The sequence below is a fragment of the Oenanthe melanoleuca genome, chromosome Z, assembly GCF_029582105.1.
Source record: "Oenanthe melanoleuca isolate GR-GAL-2019-014 chromosome Z, OMel1.0, whole genome shotgun sequence".
Classification (NCBI taxonomy): domain Eukaryota; kingdom Metazoa; phylum Chordata; class Aves; order Passeriformes; family Muscicapidae; genus Oenanthe; species Oenanthe melanoleuca.
Genome location: NC_079362.1, coordinates 55,843,886 through 55,866,695, shown reverse-complemented (window position 1 = coordinate 55,866,695; position 22,810 = coordinate 55,843,886). Strand labels below are relative to the sequence as shown.

The following is a 22,810-nucleotide window of genomic DNA, read 5'->3' as shown; positions in this document are numbered from 1 at the left end:
TGTGAATTCATAATGTATACTTCTTCCCTTTTTTCCAGTACTCATGTTGCTTCACACCCAGAAGAAACTGCTTTGAAGAAACTTAAAATTAAATGTAGACATTAAGTTTCATGTTCAGCTTACCTTCCAAAATTGGCTGGCAAAAACTCAAGAAAAGCATCATTCAGATACAGCTGTGTTAGGTTTAACAGTTGAGAAAATCCATCTGGCAGCCTATAAAGAAGTAAAATAACATAGCACCTTAGTTTCAATTATATTCAGGGCATTAAGTCATATTTTTTTGAGCAACAGTATAGTGCGGAAATACAGATATATGAATACCTACATATTGATAAAATTAAGGGGGTGAATTTCTTTAAAGTCACCCTAGTGACTTTAGGTTGTCTTCTGTAAGATGAACTTAAAAAATATTTTAAGTATTGAGAACAACGTCTACAGGCAATAAAAACTAAAAAATAAATGTAGTCTTGCTACAAACTTGTGATCTCCTGACATGTAAAGTGAAGAAGGCATTAATTAGAAACAATAGGAAAAATTAAAAATATACAATCTCTTTTTTTTCCCCAGAAGAGATATGTTGTATCTCTGGCAGTGGAGTCTCTGGCAAATTAATTTTGTCACTATAGCAGAAATGCATATTAAACCATAATTAATTTTTGCTGTAGCGAAAACTCTGCACATTTCTCTACAGTCACAGAGAAGTGATGGATTTTAACAAGCTGACAAAGCTACATGGTATAATGAAGGATAGTCCACATAGCCTATTAACTTTGGCAAAGTACTTTAATGAGATAGCTATACTGGATCACAGTGCAACAAGGTTAATGAAGGTGTTTATCAGGGAACTCTGCTCTCGCCTCCAAGGGCTGGCACATGTCTCGGGGATAATTCAAGACTCAGTATTTGCATGAAATATAAAACATCAAAAAATTTACAAACTTACTTTGAAATTGGATTTACGCTTGCCTCAACAACTGTCAAGACTTTACAGTTTTTTATATTTTCTGGAAACTCCTGTATGCCTGCAAGATACAGAAAAAGGTAGAAAAACAACATTTAATTATTAGACTCCACCACACAAATAAAAATTATGCACATGAAACCACTAGCTGTAAAAACTTTGATTTATTTAGCAACTAGTGAACTGTTTTTCTGATATCTCATTTTATATAGAGTTTTCATTAAAGAAATACTCTAACACAATATAATTTTTTTTACTATACTATTCCTAAAGTTTTTCATGTTTCAGGTTAGCAGGAAGCTCACCAAGCTACAAACACACAGTACACTAATTCCCATTGCTTACTGCCATATATGGAAGTACTTATGCTTTGGAATGCAATTAAGATGAGAACCTCAGTCCCAACATCATTTATTTTTAAAAAGGCAAACGCACAGTAGCATGAAGTTTCCAACAGGATCTGTTTATCAAATCCATGGCTTGTATAACACCCAGGTGAAATGGTAAGGCTTCAAATATTTAAGTATTTTTACAGCTTCACAGTTCTGAACTATCAGATATCCATCCCAAAATGTGACATATGCTTGCCCTTAGCTTCTAGATCATTTGAAAGGAAGACAAAAAATGCTCCAGGCACACTTCTGTTTGAAACTTAAAACAATAAGTAAGCTCCTTTTTTCCCAAGGTTATCTCTAAAAATGCCAGAGTGGAGCTGCATTCCACAAATACAAATCTGAATTTGTCAGAAACGGATAAAGCAGGTCTTGAATATGACACGTATTCACCACATCAGAAGAAAATCAGTACTGAATCGTTCCACCATGCAAAACTTTACTTCCCTCTTTACTATATATACCATGAAAAAAATTAAAATAAAACCAGTGCTATCACAACTGCAGTTGCTTTTGCAATATGTTCGTATACCCTGGGACAGGTGTCTTTGTTTTAAAAATATTTATCCTAAATACAATAACTATTCATACTGGTATCTTTCTACTTGGATTAAGAACACACTTGTTTGCAGCAACAAAACCCCCGTATGTTAGTAAATAATGCTAGTTTAAAAATTTGTTTTCTTTTTTTTACAGATATCAAACCTTAGCTCTTTGTCTTTGAGTTAATGCCTGTAATTGTGTTTTTGAGTGCTTTATCAGGTATGTGGAAAGTGCAACTGAACCCAGGGAACAAAACCACTAAGAAGGAACTATACCCTGTGAACACTTGTTTGTAGATTAGTGAGAGCACAAAATTTCATGCTATTTGAACGCCATTAATAGTTCAGCTGCAAAGAGAAAGACAAAGGCAGCATCACTTCTCCTTCAGGTTGGCAGGTGAAACTTCATGTACCTGTTATGAGAACGTGTGGTAAAGCATCAACTGCTAAGTAATATTTTTACTTAGATAAGAAATTGCAGAATATTTGACGTTAGCTTAATTCTATGTTTGTGCAGTAACAAGACTGACCTGATATATTAGGACTTAATAGATGGCAGTAAACAAGAAAAGCAGTAACAAAATACAAACTTTATGCAATTGGTGATAATGAGTGGCAAAGCCACTGTACTGACTTCTCCACAAATTTAACTAAAGTAGCAACACCATTTCTTTCAAGCTAGACTTTTAGGTCTTTCTTGACAGGAACTTGTTTGTCATACTACTGTTGAAACTATTACTTTTGATTCATAGCAGGTACTGTACTCTGTTACTGAAAGGTAAAAGGCAAGGAAAAACACATGACATTCCAAAGTTAATCCAGGTGTTTAAGTACATCTAAGTATCATGGACATTTTTAGGAAATAACTTGCTAAAGTTACTTCAAAAACAGAAGGGACCGGAAGAACAGAACCATCAGTGGTAACACAGGCCAACATTTCTGACACCTTCTGAGTAACATGCGTATTCAAGCATATGCAAAGGTGTAAATAAAAATATAGCTTTTAATAAATTTAATATATATGTATGACATAATATAGAATACATTATATTTATGTAATATATATTTATTATATAATATATAACATATAATAATACATAATAATATATAATAATATATATGTGCATGTGAGTGTGTGTGTGAGTTCAGCCATATGAAGTTTACTGGGTCTGTGAGTGGAGTCAAAGCAGAAGATGGCAATGTGATACTAATTTAATTAATTTCATTACTCAGTACAAAATCAAAACTAAAAAGGTAATTACTTATAATGTTATAAAGTTTAATTTCTGTAAAGCAGTAATGCTATTTTCAAGTCCAAGAAAGATTAGGAAACTACCAAAGAGACTAGAACTGTACCTTATCTACTGCTGTCATATATTCTTAATATAAAGAGAAACACACTTCCATGAAACTTAAATATACATGATCTTAATTCCAGTTGTAGCAATAAACCTCTTTCAGCAAAAAGAATATTCATACTTGGAAAGCAGCTAACATGACACAATACCCTGAGCCTGTAGAAATGAAGTTACAGATGATTTTTATGAAGAGAACTTCTGGTGTCTGAAAAAAAAAAATCAAGACCTCTTTATTGCTGAGGATACAAATTTTCCCTTCTTAAAATAAGCATTTACATTAATCAGAGTAAACCACTGCTAAGCTCATCCTTGGAGGCTGAGCTGTGTCTCAGACTCACTCTGTGCCCTTAGTTTTGCTGTTTGAATCATGCTCAGAGATTCTCTAAGCTTAGTTTTTCTGAGAGATGGTTTCACTACTGGCCTTGGCTTGGTCCTTGGATGAAAGACTGCGCTAATCCAACACATTAAACTTTATGTTTGCAATATTAACATTAGTTTCCACTGTCTGTGTCATGAACTCATGGAAGCACAGAAAGCTTAAATTTGTGATAACTACCTGAAAACCAAAATACATAGCACGTCTATGAGAGGGGAGAATGTCAATGTTAGCTTACTCAAAAGAACAGCCAAATAAAATATTAGCTATCCAAATACAGACATGTTAAATCAGCATGTTTTTATACATAATCAGAGAACACTACAGAAGTCCCCTGTCTGACTATGCCTTGGGCAAGAGGCAGCAACAGTTTTAACAACAAATTAACAAAAGAAATTCAACTGATATGAGAAACCTAACAATGAGGGAGCCTGGGAAATTAATTTTGCTTTTTCTTCAAGCCAAAATCATTATGGTACATACTGTCTTAACCAACCTCCCTACTGTACTTCAATACAGATAAACAGCCACCATACAAAAGAGCAGAATATTGAGAATGACAGCATGAAATATACCTGTTATTTGTAATACACATTTAGAAGCTAGGAAAAAAAAATACAAGAAGATTGCTACTCTCTACATCGTGATAGGATGTTGCATTTACTGACTGGCTATATAACAATGTTCTGACCACTCCTTTTCCTCAGCTATAGTTCTCCTGTGTGCTAGAAACCTGCAGTTATTGTTGGAGTAGTATTCTTTCATTTCTCCCACCAAGAAAAATTTGAAAAAGCAAGCAGAAAGAAGAATCAATAAGAAGGCAGAGAGACATGAGAAAAAGATGAGAGAAGGAAAACGGGGTTGTAAAGAATGCTTTTCTAAGAGGAATTGTTGCTTGTTTTTCTGCTTTTCATCAATGTTCTGAATCTTCTTCCCCATTATGGAAGCTCAGCAAATCTCAAGGGATTCTGTGACCACATATTTCTTCACTCATACTTAACACTGTGCTAATTAATCAATTTGATAGCCAACTTAATCCTTCCATGAACCTCCCCTTAGATGAAAACCACAAATTGAGATCCACATTCCTTTCTAAATCCTATTTTTCTTTCAGGGTTTTTACTCCTTTCTCTGTACGCTGATACTCACGGATTACAGAAGACAGTGCAACAAATCACCTGATCTGTTGCAGTCTTATTCCACTTTCATAGAAAAGCATTATATGGACAGGTTCTTCAACATATCATTAAATTTGTACTTTACATGGTAACAATCACTATGCCCAACTCACTGTTTTGCAAAAAAATACAAACCATCATGCCTGTGGTTGTGAACATTTGCAGAGCACAGCAGGAGAAAACACAATTTGCTGGTCATCTTTAACCACCAGATCCAAACTGAATTGTGAGCAAAGTTCTTCCTGTAGTGCAGTTTACCACAAAAGTTAGATTTATGTAATAGCTTTTAGCATTTACTACTCTGTTCTTTCCTCCCTGTTTTCCCAGATTTCAAGCACTTTTAAACTCACTGGCCAATTTCTATCTAAAACAATGCCAACCTCCCTCAACAACAACAACAACAACAAAACCCCATCACCCCAAACAAATAAACCCAACCAACCAAAACAGAAAACAAACAAAAAACCACCCACCAACAAAAAACCCCCACTGTAAAACCTCAAAACAAAAAGACAAAAATGAACCACCAAAACAACAAACAAAAAGACCAAACAAAAGTTATAAACAAACAAACAAACAAACAAAAAAAAAAAACAAAAAAACAAAAAAACAAACAAACAAACAAACAAACAAACAAAAAAAAAACAAACAAAAAAAACCCAAATCTGAAAGAATGTTTAAGAAAATTTGGCATAGAGGTACAAAAGAAGAATTTAAAATTCTTGTCTGGATTACGCCAAAAGCAGAAAGCATCCATCATTCAGAACTCTGCTTGGCAAAACCTCACCATCTAACCTTGTGGTATTCAATCATGGTCCAAGACCAGCTGTGGCAGATGTCTAGAGGACATACCAAAAAGGTCATAGAGGGATTTCGGGTCAACAGTCAAAAATCTGGAGGTAATCAACCTCAGTTCTTGATAACATAACATGACTTAAATACAGAATTTCACCTGATTTCTAACTGCTTGGGGAGCAATGATGTTTTGCTTTGGTGTTTTTTTTTTTTTTTCTTGCATGGCCTGTCACAGGAAGTGTGCTCAAAAGTGCTTCGGCCTGAATTAAGGCTGTAAGTATAATTGGGTTCCCCCTCACCATCTTAAGTTCAACTCATCTCCTCCCCCACACAGCACAATTCTCTCCTATCACTAGGGCCAGTGTAACTTGAAGAGCAGGAGAAAAACTGAGACAATTTTTTCTTTTCATCAGGTAAGTTTTTTTCCACTCAAACACTGACAGTTCCATATCTACAGAAAATTGTGCAAGTCAGATCCACTGTTGGCACAATCCTTGACTGCAATGGATCTCAGTGCTGACAGCCCTGTATGTTTCTGCTTCAGTCCTAATGCAGATAGGGGCTTGCACTTTGGCTCATGCTGTGGTAATACCTTAATTCAGAAACAAATGCTAAAACTAGCATGTCCAAACATCAGTTATAGAAACCATCACTGCTATACTGAAGTGGCAGTCCCTACTGATTTGTAGTACTATTTGTAGAGAGTTAGACCTCTTCTTACACAGAAAAAATATAAATAAGCTTAAATAGGCGCAAGGAAAAAATATTGGCTCCATCCCTAAAATGCAGAGCAAGAAAACCAACACATGTGAGACCTCTAGAAGCCCTATAGGTGATGTTCCCAAAGGAGTCTGCAGCTAGATCTCTCAGTCTGTAGACAATGTAAGGGGAAAAAAATTTCTCTCCAAACAACAGGCACACTGAAAAGCTCTCTTGGAGCAAAATACATGAAGCCACAGGCTGCTGTGCACTTACTCCACTCTGCACCTTTGCAAGTATAAAGAACACAGAGGCAAACATAGAGGTTCAGTTTGCATGAACACAAATTACCTACTTTCTTCCTTCAGCTAGTCTGTTTATCCTGGGTCTAACTTCTAGGCAAGCAGCTCCACCACAAAAAGAGAAGCTGTTGTTTGTTCTTCCCCTCAGGCCTATGCTACAACTGTCCTTCAAGCCCATATGGATTTAACACAGCAAAGTATTTTAAGAAGATATGCCACAAATCTTCCAAAGAATATGAAAAATCTGTTTGCAAAATCTGAAGTTTTAAACTGAAAACTTATAGTATTAGTCACAGTCTAATTTTACTTTAACATGGGATTGCTGCATACTTTCTGAACTATAACCAGTGCTTTTCATTATTCAAAGTAAGCAGGGTATTAGAACCCAAACAATTCAATGCACAGTACTGACTCACCCATCCTTCTTTTTTGAACATTCATTCATTCCCCTTCCCATATTCTTTCCTTGCAGCTAGTTGCAGACCCACCAGCATCTCAGGTTTATATGAGATGCAAGGGTCACCTGGTATGACAGCAGTAACACCTTTCCAATTACAGTGTTCGGGTTTATTGGTTTGGGTTTTTTTTTTTGCTTTTACACACATGTACCAACACAGCTAAGACAGTGCAGGAAACACCTAAGTCTCCTAAGCATTCCTCCTCAAACCTTCCTCAGTTTTTAGAATAAGGTCTCTCTAGGCCTGTTCTAGCCATGTCTCTTACATAATGTAAATGAGAAGCAATATGAGTAGCAAGACAGGTTTCTCAATATCTGATCTGTGAAAAAAAAAAAAAGGATTCAGTAATTCTTGAGTAATTCAGCCAGGCTTCTTGAAGGTGTGCCTGACAATAATTTACATAAGCCAGAACATGCCAGGGCAGAGTAAAATTGCAAAATGTGGAACACTAGGGGAGTCGTTGACAACAGTTGTGGCCATAATGCTATTCTGGACAAGTTCCAAGGTTACATGGTTTTCAATCATGTCTAATTCATGGATGGAATGCTGTCAAGTACCCAGAGGTGCTCAAAACTTAACCATTGGAAGCTGCTTTGCTTTTCCCTGCCCTGTCCCCTACTACCCTGTACTGCAAATTGTGTGCTGTGCATCTAGTCACTTTTAGCTACTACATGACAACTGTCACTCAAAGCATACATACCCTGTTACAAAAAAAGGTTCAAGTTTCTCCTTTGGCAAATTTGCGAGGTGCATAGTGACAGTGGTGACACCACCAGTGGCTACGGTAAGTTTGGGCAGCTAAGTACTAGGTTTGAGCTGGGCAGGGGGATCCTGGAGTCAGGGAAAAACTGAGTGACAGCTGAGACACCCATCAGGACTGACAGGAAAAGCCAAGTCCCAGCAGTTCAGTCAAGTGAGAGAGAGCAGCTCTGCAGTGGAGAAAGGAATAAATAGCTAGGGGCAAGCAAACATGGGAGACTTAAATGGGTCCAGTGAGTGCAAGTGACTAGGACTGTGGCTTCAGAAGGAAGTGGTGCAGGGGTCTTGCATGGCAGCTCATGAGGAAGGGCACAGAGGAGGAACCACTCCATCCTATTGAGTGGTCAACATGCAGCAAACCTTTTTGGCAGCAAAATTGGTGTCTACCCATTGCAACAGCTATGCTGAGCATGAAACCCAAGAGAGGTCACAGCCTCCTAAAGTACGTGCCTACATCTACAGACCTCCTGAAATCTCAGAGAACCATCCAAAACCTCAGCTGCAGGGAACACCAGAATCTGGGAGCCCCACTAGAATCTAAAGACAGAGTTGAGTGTCATGATAAACCAGCTTCATTGCATAGAACGCTCACTAGGCAGTGTACCAGCTGGAAATCTGAGCAGGCCACTGATGCTAGTATTAAAGGCAGTGTGATATCCCTCCCTTAAATCCTTGGGAGCTGAAAGTAAGTTAACATCCAACCCAAGCAAGTAGGATCAGCTAATTTACAAGGCAAGGAGAACAGACTGTTGTCTCGGCTCAGAGCAGGAGAAAGAATGTTCTCTGTGCTACCAGTCTGCCCCTAAAAATAGTTAGGATGCTCTGGAGATAGGAGAATCTAGGATAGGTAGTTAAGATCCAGAAGATAAGAATTCTACTGAATTAGTATAGTCATATTCAGAGTGACCTAGTTATGGCATTCCAGTACCTGAAGGGTCATCCAAGAAAGGTGAAGAAGAACCTCTTAAAAGAGCAAGTAGTGACAAGACATTGGGTGGATGGGACTACGTTAGATTTGATGCTAGGAAGAAAGTCTTTACTGTGAGGGTGGTGAAAACTGGCTGCCCAGAGAAGCTGTGGATGCTTCCTCCTCTGGAAATATTTAAGGTTGGGTAGGATGGGACTCGAAACAACCTGGTCCAGAGAAAAATGTCCCTGCCTCTCAAGGGAGTTGAAATTAAATGATCTTTGAAGTTCCTTCCAACACAAATCTATTCTACGATCCTATTCTATTCTGTCTTTACACATAAATCCACATCTACAAACCCCGTAATTACTTTTACAATACCTTTTCTTGTGTTACAAACATTCATTTTGAGTCCAGGAAGAAATTTTTAATAAACATACTTCAGATTTTAGATACATTCATTCAAATTTCACATTCAAATTTCATTCAATTCGCATCCTCTCTTACACACAGAGATTGTTCTATTGTGAATAGACAGATTCTTTTCGGTACCTTCAATAAGACAAAGTATTTAAGAAAAAGTACTACAAACACTTGAAAAAAGACTTGAAATAGAAGGGCTGCCAACATTTAGAGCACCTATACAGTGATACACTACCACAGAGCTAACTCAGAACTCTGCAGCAAATCAATTATCTTTTATTTCACTATCATGGATGATTTGGCCTCTCAGTCAATATAAGCAGAGAAACAGCAAATTTACAGCAAGTTACTTTGTATTCAGGGTCTTACTACTTCCTGCAGAAAATAAAACTTCGATCTGTCTCCCTCTATTACTATGAATAATTCTCAATTCCTTAGAAAAGCTATATTCCTAAACGTACCAGATGGGCAACACAAAACTGGATAGTTCCTTGAATTCTCATTCTCCAATTCCACAACTTCTGGCACAGAGCATATAAAAGATAGTTTGCCAAATCAACAGATTATTTTAGAACATTGAAGAAAACATATTTGATCTAAATTTGCATCTGTTAACAAAAATTCTTTAAAATTACTGGAATAACTTTATAGGCAGATATGCCTGAAGGCAGAGGGGTGAGGAGAGGGGAGTGTTTTCTTAAGTTTAGCTTGTCTATTTTTCCATAAAGTAATACAGATTAACAAACTGACATGAGTAAATTTGCTGTAATATCACTATGAAAGACATATCTAAGAGACTATTGAAGGTAATGTTACCTCCAAAGGCCTGAATAATAAGGAACTTAAAAATTGAACCATTTTCTTTCACTACCTGCATGCAGAAAAAAGGAGGTCATCTCACTGTTTCCCAATAGACTAACCCCACAGACACAAGCAATTTCAAGTGCATTTCCCAAGCTTCTAGGAAAGCCTGATTTTCCTGGCAGTCACCTCATCCTATGTTTCAGCCTTTCAAATGACTTGATTCTAGTAACCTGTGAAGGTAACTCTTCTATATAACATTTAGATACACTATCAGATACTGCACATAAATGTTTACCCCTTCTTGAAGAAGCAAAAATATTTACCTAACAGCCTTCCACATTGCCCCAGATGCATGCTAAGGCTGGCATGCCAGAGTCACAAGCAAATGATTGTTCCCTAAAGTTTAACCCTGAAAGATGCTGATTTAGAGGTGAAGAGTGGCATTGCAGGGTTTTTTGGAGGGTGGGGTTTTTTTCCTGTACAGTTGTCAATACATACACAAATTGGCCATAAAGGATTAAAAGTGCTTGATCTCCTTTAGCCTCATAAATATAACATTAATTGAAACTAATTTTTCTACACTGTTCTCACATTCTGTATGCTGCAACTTATCTTTAAGATGTAACTCATCATGTTATAGGGGTGGAAGAAAAGGCATCTCTCAATGCTTTGTATAGTGCAGGATGCAATTTCTTACATAGGAATGCAGTTTATTTATTGAACCATTTGTTCAAGTATCATTTCATCTTTGTGACTGGGATAGCACAAGTTTTTCGCTTCAGCTAAAAATTTCAAAGCTGAGGTGTATCCGGAAAGAAGCAATAAAATACTTCTGATATTAAAGGTTCACAGTAGCCTTGGGAATCAGATTAAAATGCCATAAAAGGACAGTGCATGTCCTCATCACCAAAAAGCTACAGAATTTATTGACTACTACCAACAATAAAAGCAGAGTTAAGACTAACTCTAGTTGGTGCTTGCTACACATAGAGCAGCAGTTTGGTATTTTTAGGCTACACTCACACCATGACCACTTCAGCAGCCATGGATAATACATAAATAATAAAATTTCAGACCACACTCTTGTACAAAGACTTCTGTGTGCTCCCCAACTCACAGCCATTAAAGGCTTGCACTCTAACTCAGAACGTCTCAAAACATACATCACTTCAAACAGCAGATAAACTGACAGAGAAGTAGTCAAATGAAGATTTGTAAATAAAAAAAACCACCCTGTCTGGCTCAAGGAGCCCCAATACAGAGAAGGTGCTGCACACTGGGAGCGTACAGGGAAACACGCATGCCTCCTGGCTTCCTGTATTTTTCTAATTTTTTCCTAGGCTTCTACTTTTGGTCACTGTTGGAGACAGGACACTAGATTAGATGAATCCTTGTCCTGATAAAACATTATTAAATATTCTTAAGTATCAGCATTTGCACATCTGTTGTGTCTCTGTTATACAGTTTTATTTATTGTGTGTATTTAGGCCAGAAATTAAAAGAGAAAGATTTTTCATGTCCTATTGAAGAACCATTAAGATTGCTTTCTTGGACTAACACCTTTCATGTAACAAATCTGCTACCTTGAAAAACTTCTGCGATTTTGATCTTTCATCTAAACATCAAATATTAAGCGCACACATATATATGCATATAATTCTACTCGGACAACTAGATGGTCTCCCATGTGACCAGTCTCACTCTGTGAGCCAGATTGCAATTCATTAAGTAATTTGGAAACATTTTAAATTTGAAGCTTAGTTTTTCATTTTCCTATCAGCTCTTTAGAAAATTAAACACTTTGGTCAATACATTTGATTATGTCTATGCCAGAAACAGCTCAAATATTTTATGTGTATCATATTTCATATGTATAGGTATTTGAAAACTACAGTTTAGCTATCCTTCTAAAAATACAACCTTTAAAAATAAGTGCATATTTGATGTCAAGGCATCTGCACTTTATGATTTAGCCCAATCCATCTCAGAAGGAAACACTTAACGGTAGATCAATACCCCAAGAAAAATACCACCATTCACACTTGCCACAACCACAGGAATCTGAAAACCACTGAAGTTTTAGAATTTGCCATCTCTCATCATCCTGCACTTTTGGGGACTAATCTCAACTAATTATGGGTTTTTTATAAACTAAAGGAAAGCCATTATTTCCACAGAAGTCCACTGCTTCCATATTCCATTTTTTAGAGATATAATAGAAAAAGGAAGAATAACAGATTTTGACAAATTTTACTACTCTTAGAAAAGTAGTAAAAAATACCTCCTATTTGCCCCTATTATAGACACCCATCAGAACAATGAGAAAGTGAGCAGTAAATTCTTGCAGAGAGAAAAACAGATACAAGGGTGGACACAAAAAAACAGACACAAGGCTTGCAGTTGTCAAGAGAAAAATCTTCCATGGTTGCAACAGTGGAGAGCTAAAGAGAAAGGGAAAGGCACTTATGCCAACAAATGAGGTCTTTTTATTACAGAATAAAGAGCACTATTTCTTATTTCACCCATCAGGAACAAACAGGAACTCTAATTTGTTTTTTTTTTAAATTTTGTGGAGGCTTTAGAACTACTGGAAGACAAGATGTCCCCAGTAAACAAGCTGGTGACCTCAGAACTATTTTTCATGTGCTACACTAGTCAGAGAAGCTATCCAAATTGTGATAAGTCTGACACCAGGCACATGATAATAGTTTAAATAAGCTTGTACCCCTGCCATTTCTCTGAATGGTTAAAAAAAAACCCAGCCTCTAGAAAACAGAGATTCATAGTTTACTGCGATAGCATATCATGTCGTCAGAGGAACAAGTGCTCTTTCAGCACTGTACTCTGTAGGCTTAGTCCAGAGCCATGATATTTTAGACAGACAAGTAGCTCCCTGGCTTCAGCTGTTGATTTATGAGCTATGGAATTTGCCAACAGCAGCACTCAAATCCCCTTTTGCTGCTTTTGAGAACTTGTGTTTCAAACAGTTAATACTTTCAACAGTCCAGGACAAAAAGATGATTCTTTCTCTATTGTGTTTTACTGTGACAGTTTAAGGCCAGTGTTATTTAAGAAAGACTATCAATCCACTAGTACCAGGAACAGATCAGTAACAATCAGGTCAATTTATCACATTAAATTCTGTCTTCATTAAGTAAAGATAATACAGTAACAGTTTAAGTACAGACTGGACTAAAACAAACACTCAAGGAAAATACCAACACCTCAAAAGCTGGAATGCCTTCTTAGTAAAGCAGAACTTCTCATCGTGAAGTCATAATTACTTAGCACCCCAAATAAAACAATAAATCGAATGACAACATCTTTATGCAATAATGTTTACACAATTCTTATGTTCAAGTATTATTTCTATGAGGTATCCTCTTAATTAACTTTAAATTAGTAAGACAAAGCTCTTCTATTCTCCTAAATTAGCATGATTCAACTTCCCTCTCAAATAAGTCACACAACTATGTTGGATGACAACATCATCTTAATTTCCTCACAGTTGCACACATCTGCCAGTTTACCAAAGCAACACCATTAGTAAAACCCCAGGTATACAATACCTGGCTGACAACGTAACTTATAAAAGTCTGACTCACACAGAATGATAGATTTTTAACAAGTCAGACAAGTAAACCAAGTCATGTCTATGGACACATAAAGACACTTCCCCACACAACAGAAGTTACCATCTCCAGAGCAGGACAGCAAAGCCAAGTCCTACTATACTACAATATTCCAACAGCTTATTAAAATAAACCAAAACCAATATTCAACCACCATGAAATAAAATCCAGCAAAATGTACAAGTTCTTGTGCAAACTCTCAGTATAATGACTAAAACTAACATTTGAACTTAAGTATTTTGAGAGAATATAAAATGCCAGACAGTGCAAACCAATCTAAGAGATACAATTAAATATCATAATCAGATCATAAAAGAGCATCTTATTGTAAGCAGGGATTTAGAGTAGTAATTTTAAATTTACTAGCTTTATAGCTTCTAGAAATTATAGTTTCACTAGTGTCTTTGTACTGTCAATGGTGATTTGCCTTTTAGTTACCTCAATACAATAAGCAAAATGACTTACCATTCTTGCTGACATCCAGTTCCCTGAGATTAATGAGATTTGCAATGGATGCTGGCAATGTGGTTAGATCATTGTCTGGCAAACTCAGCTTGTGTAGAGACTGACAGTTAAAAAGTTGCTATTGAAACAAAGAAAAAAGTGAATATTATTTTCTCTCAGTTTTCTCTATACAGCTTTTTTTTTTTTAACCCCTTTAAACTTCTACTTCATGGCCTGAAAAGCAGGTTATTTCGCGTTTTTGACTATGGAAAATTTTTAACTAGTTTCATTGAAAATTGACGCATATTACAATGCTTAAGGAAGCAAGAAAAAGTCACAAGGCAGCAGCTGTGCTTAATACTTCCTAAAAATTCCTTCCAGGATCTCAGAGACTGTAACCTGTAGTTACATACAGACCTGCAAACATTGCAAAGTATTTTCTATGACAGACATGCCATGTGGCACCACAGAGGTAACTAGAGTTTATTCCAGAAAGAAACAAAAATTGATAGACACATCTTTTAACATCAAGTCTTTCTGGAACACAGGATTTCAGTAGGTATTCACCTCCACTAAAAGTATAAATTTCATTTTGACATGTCTTCCAATACTTTTTCCCATTATCTCTTCCTACCTTAACTATGAAAAAACTCCAAAAAAGTTGAAGGAAACTTGAAAACTAGTGAAAAAATTGTAACTAGTCAAAGTTCAAGTTAGGGATACAGAAAACTGTCTAATCTCTTTTGTACACTTCTATTACCATCTTTATCAAATAGATAAAGCTCAGAGCCAGGTCTCTTCTAAAATGCAGGGTACCTAGAGATTCTTCCTCAAAAGCTTTACAAATGGACAAAGTAGGGCTAATAATCTTAACGTAATGGAAGAAAAAACCTCAATAGGTATGCAGGAAACTTACACATAGTAGAAAATAAATATGTCTAAGAAAACAGTTGAAAATATTAATCTGAACAATTCATGATGAGTATTCCTTTCGTGACAACTTTGGATAAGATCATTCATAAATACCTTGACATAGTGATTTTCTCTTTTGGTATTCTGAGAAAAGATCATAAAAAACCAGGAAGTGTTCATTGACTAAAAAATTATTCCAATCACTATCATACCAATGGGCTTAGTTTAACCAAAATTTTGTGTCTCTCTCAACTGCGAGGGCATTATTTAAACCAGAGACTGAACAAGCCCCATTTTGTAAAATTTGCATATACCATCCCAGAACAAAAGCAGACATGAATTAGCAAGATGGACAGTTAAAGGAATGAGCTTTAACTAGTCTCCTGCTATTTCCAATTCTTCAGAAATGTCTGTTAAAACTTATTTGTCATTAAGGCTTTGAAGAGTTATGATACTTTGATGAGCTCATGTGTTTTGGAGCCATTCTCTTATTACAAGAATATATACCTAAACTCCTTCCCTGGAAAGCAATAATCTAAACTCTTGGAATCATTAGAAATTTCTCTGACAACTCAGGTCAAGTCACATGCAGCACAAGGAATTGGAAGATCCCCAAAGGAAAAGAGGGGGAAGGAAGAATGATGTTGACTTGGAGTTTTTGTTACTCTTTTTTAGTGTTTACATATTCATAATTACTAGTAGTAAATGCAGGAAGCCACATAATTAAAGGCTATTTTATTTCTAATTTATTCCAAACATCAAAGTGAGAGAGAAAAGTAAAACTGTTAACAGTTTGAGCTTTTCAGCTCACATGCACGTGGCACCTGGAGCAAACAGGGTACTTTTTCAGATGTGATTTAGCATATAGGATGGAGGAGGATGAAATAATTTCAAATGCCCAGTCCATTTTGAAGCTGAGACTATGCACCAACATTTCATGTAAAGTCAATTCCTTCTCTACCACAACCTTTCTCCCCAGTTTGCTCATACTGTGCCCTCAACAAGTCAGCTAAATTAAGGAGCTATACTGTAAGAACTGATTTTTGAAATAAGCTAGAATTCTGACAAGATTCAGAGCAACTGAAAAAATCCAACAGCCACACTGATGGGTCATTTCATTGATAAGGTTGACAAGCAGTCCCAAAAGAGTTGTATTGTGTCATACAAAGGCCAGATCACAAAACACTACTGGGCAAAGAGGAAAGGTGAGAGTGGGAAAGTTTTAACAGGGTTTCAGAAAACTAGAGAGGGCCTGATAAGTATCACACTCTTCATATTTTAAATTACTTAATTAAAAGCCTTTTTCAGAGTTGGAAGACCAAGTAAAACGGAAAAGGAATACGCAGCTTGAAACTCTGGCTCCATATGGGCTAGGACCATTTCAAGTATTACAGGCCTTCCCCTACAATTCCTCTATGGAAGTTTAATTACCAAAATTTTGATCAAATGAATAAAAATAATTTTGGCTACATTCTTCACCCTAATCTCTCTGCTTGTTCTTTGCCGTATTTGAATTTATATGTGGGAGTGTTTCCTTTTGAAAAATGAAATGGTTGCAAAAAATAATGACCAATATTACTTAAAAGCTGGAAAATATCTTTAGTTTCTCAGAAAGTAGCCTTTAAGTATGACTTATTCTAATTCAAAAACACATTAACTTGAAGCAAGTGTAGGCTATTACACATACATGCACTTAAGAATAAAAAAAATCCAAAATGGAACAAAGGATAAAAGTTCAAGTAATCTTTCTAATCACATGGATAATTAAACTGTAGACTAGACTAAGGCAAGTGGTTGCCTACCCACTTCTCAGTGCACAGAAATAGATTTATTAGTCAGTTTTTTTCTGCTTTGTAACTCTTTTGAGCCAGATCTCTTGCTTGAGCAATTTCATTCCAATTCATGCAATAAAATAGTCCAGCTGGAATGCATAAACTTTCAGTCTAGCAAGGCTGCTTCAACGACAAGCTATGTCCCAATTAGCTTCTACAATGCCAGTAAAGATGTAATAAGTGTATCTAAAAGGAAAATCATCCAACATACCTTTGGAAGCTCTTCAATCTGATTAGCATCTAAATACAGTTCTTCCAAGGTCTTTTCAAAAGTAAAAATCTCCTTAGGCACCTGTTCCAGGCTGCAGTGAGAATAATCAAGTGTAGTCACAGTTTCCTCCTCTCCACGCAGACAGCGGCATGGCACCAGCCGCAAAAACAAATTCCGCTTTGTTGTCATTTTCAGGCACTGTAAAAGGGAAACCAGTCAATTTAAAAACCAAGACAACCTCAGAAATGCCCACATGCAGTTCCTCAAACTTCAGCCAGCTGCTAATTATTGAAAAGAAGTAGCATATATATATACCTGCATATATATTTGTATACACGAGACACAGTGAAGAGCATGTACTTTATTTTAAAAACAGAACTCTGATGATATTAAATGGGGTTAACACAGCTGCAGATACCAGAAGATGAAGTCAAAGTTTAGCCTATGACCTGTCACCAACTAACACAGTCCTACACTGCAGAGAATCAGAGAACTTTGAAATTGGCATTTCTGAACAGTCAGTTGCATCTTTACAACACAGCTTATCACACCTTTACAAAGGTCTGTGGGATATTTTTGTTTAGCACAGTAAAATCAACGGTCTACAAAGAATTAAAATGTAGCTGTAGGAAATCCAATCAGGTTTTTTTTTGTACATGTAAATTCACATAGTTTAATTTCAAATCCCTCATTTAATGACAGAATACAATACGAACAACCAGTTTTTATCAACTGTTCTATCTGCAGTTTAAACAGAAAAGCTTCCAAGTGCAGAGACAACGACACGACCTCTTCTTGCAACGTCATTCCCTTTGGAAAACTTCAACACTTCTTGCTGTGCACACTGGAACAAGGAAACTTCACCTTGCTATGGGAATGTACCTTTCTTCCCCTGAACTCATTGTTACAACAGTTCCCTCTATTCTCCATTATTTCTACATTATCCCTATTCAGCCTGAGAATGCAAACCTAACTGGTGCTGACTAGCTAATCACTGACAGCATACACCAGCCATATTCCTGCCTCTTTTCTCCTCAGGAACAGCATAAGTTTAGGTCTCTCTCTAATTAGCAATGGATTCACAAAATCTTCAGAATGTCACCTCAGGTTTCAAGTTTGTCTGAAATTAGATGACAGACTCAATTTTTCAGGAAGGACCAACATATACAGAAAAACAACATGACCATGTCAGCTTCATTTCCTCAGGAAATTAGCCTAAAAATACATATTTTGCCAAAACAGCACCAAGTATTTATTTTCTCAAACTGCCAACACTCCAAATGAAAATAAGCCTTTTATAATCTCTTTTTTTTTTTTTTTTTTTTTTTTTTTTACTGCTGAAATTATATTTCAGCTTTTGGACTAGTGACAGGAAACTTTCTCCTCCAAGTGCTAAAAAAGGCTTTCAGATACACTTAGCAGACTGCATTTCAACTTTCAGACAGTATGTTAGTAATACAGGGAGAGCATAAAGTATTATGCCCACAGTACAATGTAAAGTCACTAGCAAGACCATTTTTCTCACCAAGACATAAAAACAAGTAACACCCTTGGATTTTCCTCTATGTGCAGCTGAGCTTGCCAAATACTTCACAGTATGTATAATTCATATGGCAACAGATCAAGGGATTGCTATACTTTAGTGTTTTCATTAACCAGAAGTAGAATTTATCACACAGGCTGTGAATAGTCAGATTTTATATACATCCATGAAAAAAAAAAAAATGGAAGAAAACTCTTCATTAGAATAGTGGGATGTCAAAACCTCATTTTTAACAATGCTTCCATATTGCTAGAATTGTGTTACAACATTGATTATCAGAACACAGTATTTACCATAAAACAGCAGCCATGTTACTCAAACAAAAAGTGATCTAAAAAATTTAACTGTAATGCAATACAAGGAGTTTGGAGACTGCAAAGATCACACTGAGGATTTCCACAAAATGGGAAAGTCAGCAAAACAGATAGCATAACCTCCTCCTGCCTCTTTCACAGGAACAGGCTCAAGAATGATATCCTCCAGCAAACCACAGACAGATGTCAAAGATGCTATGGAAGCTGATGCGCTCACTGGGTCAAAGTTACCCATGCCTTCTCCAAGCCTCTGATGCTGCACATGAAAGCACAAGGTGAATTCCCTGGCCAACATCTAAAAACAAAATGCCTTTGACAAAAAATAAATTTAGTCTCACTTTGCTAGTACTTCAGAGAATGGCAAAGCTGTGGAAAAACACAATACTTTTGAAAGAAGCATCAACAGCAGTCTCTTTAAGCAGGAGTATAAACAGAAGAACATACATCATGGAAACAAGCATTAGAAGCAGAGATTGTACATGTGAATTGATTACCAGAAGTCGGCAGGAAAAGCCATCAATAAGTTCACTTTGTCCAGCTATTTCAACTTCTGAGAACTATATTTTGAAAGCAGATTATTAAGATGTTTACTATATGCTTCATATAAATAACGAAAAAAGATATTACTTGTCATTCAATCCCTCAAAAAACATTCATTACTCTGTTTGCCCCTCTTCTTCAGTGGCTGCTCTTTTCACATGGAGTCCTACTCATCCATGTCTCTGCTGTTTCTGAAGCATCAAAACTCAAAGCTTAACAATGCAAAACCCACACAGACCTAGTTTTCCTAACTTATTCCTTTGGTTTGTAAGAGAGATCTTGAGCTGTTGGAAGGTGTGGGGGAAGAAACATCTGGTAAAAGATCACATGCATCCACAGCACTGTAAACAGATTTAGTAACAAATGCCTATACAAAATCACAGTGTGGGATCATGTCTCCTTCAGTCCCTTAAAGTACCTAAACTCACAGATCACATCTTATGCCCAAATAGTCAAAACTCATATTTAAGTATCAAGTAAACAACCATACCCCAAAGCACTGGTTTGACCAACCCGGGCATATATCTAATTGTAACTCTACAAAACCCAGAATGAAACAAGAAAGCTTCATTTAAGTGAAGACAGGAAACTGCAACGTAATTTAATTCAAAATTCTGAATTTCTGGTTTTATGTTTGTTCCATTTTTATTTCTACACATATAAGAAGAACTGCTTAACATTAAAGTTCAACAACAGAGCTGGCTGCCAATACTAAGAAATAGGTGCGTCAGGATGCTGGGAAGCATTCTGCAGTGCCACTCCTCTACAATGTATGTTTTATAAACCAAAAGGTCAAACATACACACTTCTTATCTGTCTTTGTCTACCCGTCTTGTGGTCAGTTGCCCAAGCAGAAAAACTGTAATGGATGAAAGGAACCAGAAAATACAGAAGAGAATCCACTGTTAGAACTATGAAGGACAGAAAATGTGATTCACACACAATATGTGCTTTTCTTATTTTGGTCAAATAGAAACTTCTCCATATTAAGTTTGAGGAAACACACAGAATATAGAAAGGGACACAAAGGATAGTGATTTTTTCCTGCCCATAAAACAGGCAAGTCTAGCAGGCAGAAAATACTTGATTTCCTGTTATACCACAATATCTGACCACCTGAAGCACTAAATCCAAGAATGCAAAATTGTCTTGCAGCCTTACAACATTATGATGGCTTATTTTTCTCTGCCATTTAACAAGTTGAATTCTTTATGAGGCAGACATAATAAAGGTATTAAAGAAAAAAAAAAAACAAAAAAAAAACAAGAACCTGAAACACAAATAAAACTCCCGTGTTCCCTAAACCATTAAAGCCTTGACACAAATTTACCTGAGGTCCACTGTTCACAGGCAACAGGAAAGTTAATACCTTTATATAGTTCTTGGTATGTTTTGCAGTTTTTTCACTTCTTCAAGGAATAGGAAGCTAAATACATCATTCTGCACAGGCTGCAGATGTATATCTGCTCCACCTTGGACAATAGTCTGCAGGGGAATCTCTGTTCTGGCTGCTGGGACACCTTCACCCCCTTCTTCACTGGTCCTGTTTGTCTCATAGTCCCACTTCTCTTCCTGGCTATTGTACAGTTGTTTTTAATACTTCCTTAAATATGCTATCACAGAGGTGCTACCAAGATTGCTGACCAACTCAGCTTTGGCCAGTAGTGGGCTCATCTTGGAAACAGCTGGAATTAGTTCCATCCAGCATGGGAAACTTCAGGCAGCTTCTGCATGTGGTGAAGTCACACCTGCAGACCCCCTGCAGGATCCCAGAAGATAAGGACTGATGTGTTTGTCTCAAACACCAATAGCAGGGTGGCTGTGGCACCAACCAAGGACTGTAGGTAATAACAGCCAAGGACTGCTGGCAATAACACACTGTGAGAAAGAACAAGATGTGACAGACAAGGGGCCATACGGAGGTAGGACAGCACTTTTCTGGGACAAAGGTCTTTGATCTACTTCCTGGTGCTGTACAGCACAAACAGAGAAATGAGGTGGAGAAGCAGGCACGGACTGTATGAGGGAAAAAGCCCACCAAAGATCCAAAGCCCTCTGACACATCTCCACAAGGATCTGGAAGAATGGACTGTGAGTGGTAAGCAAATAAAAAGTGTGAAATTTATCTCCCAGGCAGGGAAAGCTTATCTATCAAAAAGGCACCCAAAACCAAGCCCAGGTGCACGGGTACCCTTGGGACCCTAATGGCTAGATCAACACATGAGCCAGGAGTAGCTCTCTCTCTTACTCCCCCTCTCTCTATCTTTAATTAGTCTCTCTCTTTTCACCCTAATCCTTTATCTAAAATCCACTGCTGTGTAGTTACATTAGGAGGTGCAGGACTAACACACCAACTTCTATGCCAAGTTTAATTAACTAACAAAACTTGATAAGCTTTTGTGTACCCTCTAATTTTAGTTATTCCTTTTGAAAGGCATCAACAAACCTTGGGTTCTCCCTTCCCCTTACAGGTGGGACATCATACCAAACTACAAAATCCTTGCTGCCTACACCCAATACAAACCATAAACAGTAAAACTGAATAGAATACAATAATTATTGTAAATTATTGTAAAATGAAGCTGAAAAGAAAAGCATTGGTTTGAAGACCAATGAAAGAAAACAAGATCAACAGCAAGCTTGGATATGCACTAAATTCTAATCCAGAAGAGACTAGCATCATTCAGTGCACCATCAGTCTTCCCTCGAACTCTGATGATTCCCTGCATACTCACCTCACCCAAGTACCTGGCAGTCCAACAGCATCTGTAAACCTGCCAGAACCCCACAGGACATTTTCAGTTTAACCTCAAGTAGAGTTTAAGATCACAGTAAACTTTGTCCTCAGTCTATGTTAATTTGTTTTGAAAGCAGCAAAAAAAAAAAAAAAGTTTCACTGTATTAGATTTCGTGACGGATGCTAACAGGATGGGATCTCTTATGGTCAAGAAAGCACTACTTCCCCCTCCCAGGCCATGTAAAAGGATGTTACACCAGCAGCAGCTGAAAATGAAACCAGCTATCAGATGTCTATACAGAAAGGTAAGACAAACTAGGCACACAAAATACACCATGAAGTACTTTTTTGTCCACCTCACTGTTTACAAACTAGTGTATAATTATGGAGCTGAGCACACATAAACACAGAAAAGGGAAAGATTGTGTTGGGGAGTATGTAAACTAACATACTGCCTGACAAATAAGGGCTTAATTGGTCAACTGACAGATGTCCCAACATTTTCATGTTGAAACGAATTATGAAAGTGTTTTCTCTGCCTAAAGCAGCAACAAGTACCACAGAAGAGACCAAAACACAGACTTTGTGGTTTCTTAATGAGAGATGTTATATTGTGAAAAGTACAATTTACATGAATATCTTCCCGTTAAAAACAGCACTTATTCTCATGCATTTGGGAAAACTATAAACA

At 36.9% G+C, this 22,810-nt stretch overlaps 1 protein-coding gene across 9 annotated transcripts in view; it reads right to left on the bottom strand.

The window, feature by feature from the left end:
* ERBIN (erbb2 interacting protein) overlaps window positions 1-22,810 on the bottom strand; it is a 114,427-nt gene that overhangs the window by 45,523 nt on the left and 46,094 nt on the right. For all 9 annotated transcript variants that reach the window (XM_056513371.1, XM_056513365.1, XM_056513368.1 and 6 more), the window contains 4 exons: window positions 16,986-17,183; window positions 14,052-14,169; window positions 944-1,022; window positions 124-213 (listed from right to left, as the gene is read on the bottom strand). In XM_056513371.1, coding sequence (XP_056369346.1) covers window positions 124-213; window positions 944-1,022; window positions 14,052-14,169; window positions 16,986-17,174 — 476 coding nt within the window. In that variant the 5' untranslated portion in view covers window positions 17,175-17,183. The remainder of the gene's footprint in view (window positions 1-123; window positions 214-943; window positions 1,023-14,051; window positions 14,170-16,985; window positions 17,184-22,810) is intronic.